Source organism: Labeo rohita, chromosome 1 (assembly GCF_022985175.1).
Source record: "Labeo rohita strain BAU-BD-2019 chromosome 1, IGBB_LRoh.1.0, whole genome shotgun sequence".
Taxonomy (NCBI): Eukaryota; Metazoa; Chordata; class Actinopteri; order Cypriniformes; family Cyprinidae; genus Labeo; species Labeo rohita.
This window is the reverse complement of record NC_066869.1, coordinates 23,920,827-23,924,471: the sequence shown is the minus strand read 5'-3', so window position 1 is coordinate 23,924,471 and position 3,645 is coordinate 23,920,827. Positions and strand designations below refer to the sequence as shown.

At 35.0% G+C, this 3,645-nt stretch overlaps 1 protein-coding gene across 1 annotated transcript; it reads left to right on the top strand.

The window, feature by feature from the left end:
• The first annotated feature begins 666 nt into the window (after window positions 1-666).
• On the top strand, window positions 667-2,180 carry sod3b (superoxide dismutase 3, extracellular b). Its single transcript, XM_051112349.1, has 2 exons — window positions 667-1,144; window positions 1,417-2,180. The coding sequence occupies exon 2, from the start codon at window positions 1,429-1,431 to the stop codon at window positions 2,011-2,013; it is 585 nt and encodes a 194-aa protein (XP_050968306.1). The 5' UTR covers window positions 667-1,144; window positions 1,417-1,428; the 3' UTR covers window positions 2,014-2,180.
• The last annotated feature ends 1,465 nt before the right edge of the window (window positions 2,181-3,645 follow it).

The following is a 3,645-nucleotide window of genomic DNA, read 5'->3' as shown; positions in this document are numbered from 1 at the left end:
AAAATTGATTTGTGATTAAAACAAAAGTCCAAAATTTCTAACCTTTTTTATTTTTTTTAAGTCTTTTTGAAGTCCAGAGGACATACCAAAAAACTATAACTTTTAAAATGTATTTTTTAGACAGGATCGAAAAACATAAAACTCTGCGCGTGCTGAGAATGAGCCCCGTTCTGTAGAAGTACACCTGTACTTCACTTGAATGACTATCATATTGACGAAGAAGCATTGCAAGCGTTGTGCTCTGTCACACAGGACGTCTTAGCATTTTTACGCTACGCAACCCAACTATCTGCGCTGTATGCAGGACATCTCTGCCCAATGTCCGGGGACTTTCCCCTAAGCAATGATGGCGAAACGAGGTTCCCAGTACGTAGCTTAGGATACAAGTTTTCAGGCATGCGCACTTAGAACAATTCCGGCGCAGGAAATATATACCGCTGAACTCAGCGATCCGTTTGCAAGACGGTGACACTGTGATTTTGTGTGTAGCATTTGTTTCAATTTATTCTTTTACACAAGAGTGTGGCGTACCACTAAAAGAAGTACAATATCTTGCGAAGGACGTATGCTACGATAGATTGAAACACTTGGTCCTGAAGTGAAGACTGAAGGAGTTATGTAAATGAACCACGTACGTCACGATGACAAGCCAAGCGAGCTAACGGAAATGCCTAAACAAGTAAAATAGACAACAAAAAACTGGACATTGTCGACAATATCCCGTTCTTTTTCTAAAAAGCAATGGAATCCATTTTAATAAGTTAGGTTGAGGATTTTTATTGTTAATTATAAGAGTTAAAATTATGCTTTTTTGTTTTTGTAGATATCTTTTCACTCCGAAAACATTAATGGAGGATAAACTAGAAACGGGACAAAACCAAAAAAGTTAATCATCGTATGTTTACAGACTGTAATTTAATAAAACACACGATTTCTGCGCTGCATTGTGGGCAGGGATGAAATTTGATCCGCAGAGCCAGTGCAAGCACTATAATTTACTAAATATGAAATGTTTACGCCCACGAGTTAAGCAAGTATAAAAAACAAACAAAACTAACTTAAATTTGCCACAAGCGAAGGAGCACCGACTAAGTAACACGTTTTTTATTTAAAAAGTGCATTTTAAAAAAGGTGACGTAACGAGGTACGTACATATAATTTTCTACCAAAATGCGACTACATAAAATGTAAGCGAACTGTATGGATTTTGTTTCTTGTGATTAGCAACATCGAGGTTTATGGCATTGTTTTGGATGTTTTTATGTTTTTACAAACACTTTTGTGGATAAATGTCTCGATAAAGCAAGAGGCTATAAAGTTGAATAAGATGGGTGTGTTGATGTTGAATGCATATTGACTTAAAAAGTAACATTTGGCTTGACGGTTTTCTGATTAGGGTGTTTTGTTTCGCCACAGGGAAAAGAAGAAATGAAATCCTTCTACATTTTACCACTTCTAACATTCGTGCTCAGTTGCCATGTGCACTGCTGTGGGTCACACTCACGTTTGGCATATGCTTCAAATCCAGCTTCCTCACCTGTGAATGCTGTATGTAGAATGCAGCCTAACACTCGACTGTCACCTGGAATGCCCCGTGTATATGGTCAGGTTTCTTTCAAACAGTCTGGCCCAAAGGAAAAGCTGAGCGTTACTTTCAGACTGTATGGTCTCCCTGTCAATAGCCAGCAGCCCAGAGCAATGCACATTCATGAGTACGGAGACTTAAGTAAAGGCTGCGGATCAACAGGTGGGCATTACAATCCCCTTGGCGTGAACCATCCACAACATCCAGGGGATTTTGGGAACTTTGTTCCTGTTAATGGGAAGATTCATCAATCTTTGGACTCCAGTGCAACTCTCTTTGGAAAACTCTCAATACTTGGCCGGTCTGTTGTCATTCATGAGGGAGAGGATGATTTAGGCAGAGGTGGGAACGTGGAAAGCTTGCTGAATGGCAATGCTGGAGGGCGACTGGCATGCTGTGTTATTGGACTGGCGAACCCCCAAAATTAGCATATACAAATAACATACAGTACATTTAAAAAAAAATCTTTATAAGAAAAATAACTGATATGCTTTGAAAATGGAATTGTAGAGTTAAGTTGGTCAAAATGCCCTGGTTCCTATTGTATCTACAAGACTAAATAACCATTAAAGTGAATAAACTGGCTTTTCAAAGGTGTCTTCGTTCTTCATTTTAATCCCTTGAATTTATTTGATCTATAAACAAATTCAAAATCTTTACTTTAAATGCTGAAAGCTATCACTGTTGACATTATTGTCAAAATATGGCATGTTACTAACAACAAAATTAAAGAATAGTTACAAAATAAAAAATAAGAAAAACAACAACAATAATGGTAATCAGTCATTTAAAAAAATATATATATATATTATATTATTATTACATATACACAGAATTACAGTTAAAGTCAAACGTTTACATACACCTTGCAGAATCTGCAAAATGTTAATTATTTTATCACAATAAAAGGGATCATACAAATTGCATGTTATTTGTTATTTTTTATTTTTATTTTTTTATTTAGTACTGACCTGAATAAGATATTTCACATAAAATATGTTCACATATAATCCACAAGAGAATATAATAGTTAAATTTATAAAAATTACCCTGTTCAAAAGTTTACATAAACATAATTGATTCCTAATACTGTGTTGTTACCTGAATGATCCACAGCTGTGTGTGTTTTTTTGTTTTGTTTTGTGATAGTTATTCATGAGTCCCTCGTTTGTCCTGAACAGTCAAATTGTCCACTGTTCTTCAGAAAAAAAAAAATCCTTCAGGTCCCACAAATTCTTTGGTTTTTCAGCATTTTTGTGTATTTTAACTCTTTCCAACAATGACTATGATTTTGAGATCCATCCTTTCACACTGAGGACAACTGAGGGACTCATATGCAACTAATACGGAAGGTTCAAATGCAGTACTAAATGCAAGGGCAGTACTAAATGAAAAAAATGTGATATTTTGGCAAAATAAGAAAAATGTACACATCTTCATTATACACCCCTGGCTCTTAATGCATTAGTTTTCCTTCTGAAACATCAGTGAACTATTATTTTCTCTCATGGACTATATGTAAACATCTTTTATGTGAAAGAAGGTCTTATGAAGGTCAGTACTAAATAAAAAATAACATATTTTGTACGAACCCTCTTATTTTGGTCAAATAATTAACATTTTGCAGATTCTGCAAGGTGTATGTAAACTTTTGACTTCAACTGTATATTTATCACTACTACCAACAGAAGTACAAAAGCCTCTAAAATAGATAAAAGGTCAAGGCTTTACATCAGTTTATAGTCTTTTTAATGACTTATTGACTGACTTGGTGTTCGTTACACAGCCAATGCTCCCAGATACTGATAAAGCTCAAATTTAAAGTGTACAATGTTCGGTGCCTTTCCACCATCAACATTTACGAATATGATATTTATGTAACTAAAATAATGAATACTGTAATACCAAAACTAAGTTTCCTTTTCTAATGGCTTGTCACTAAAGAAAGCATGAAAAAAATGCATTAACAGTGCTTGCATTTTAATGTATTGTATTTTTAGGGCTTGCATTTTTAGGGGCTGAAATTCAAGAAGGTTGTATGTTTACGCTGTGCATATTTT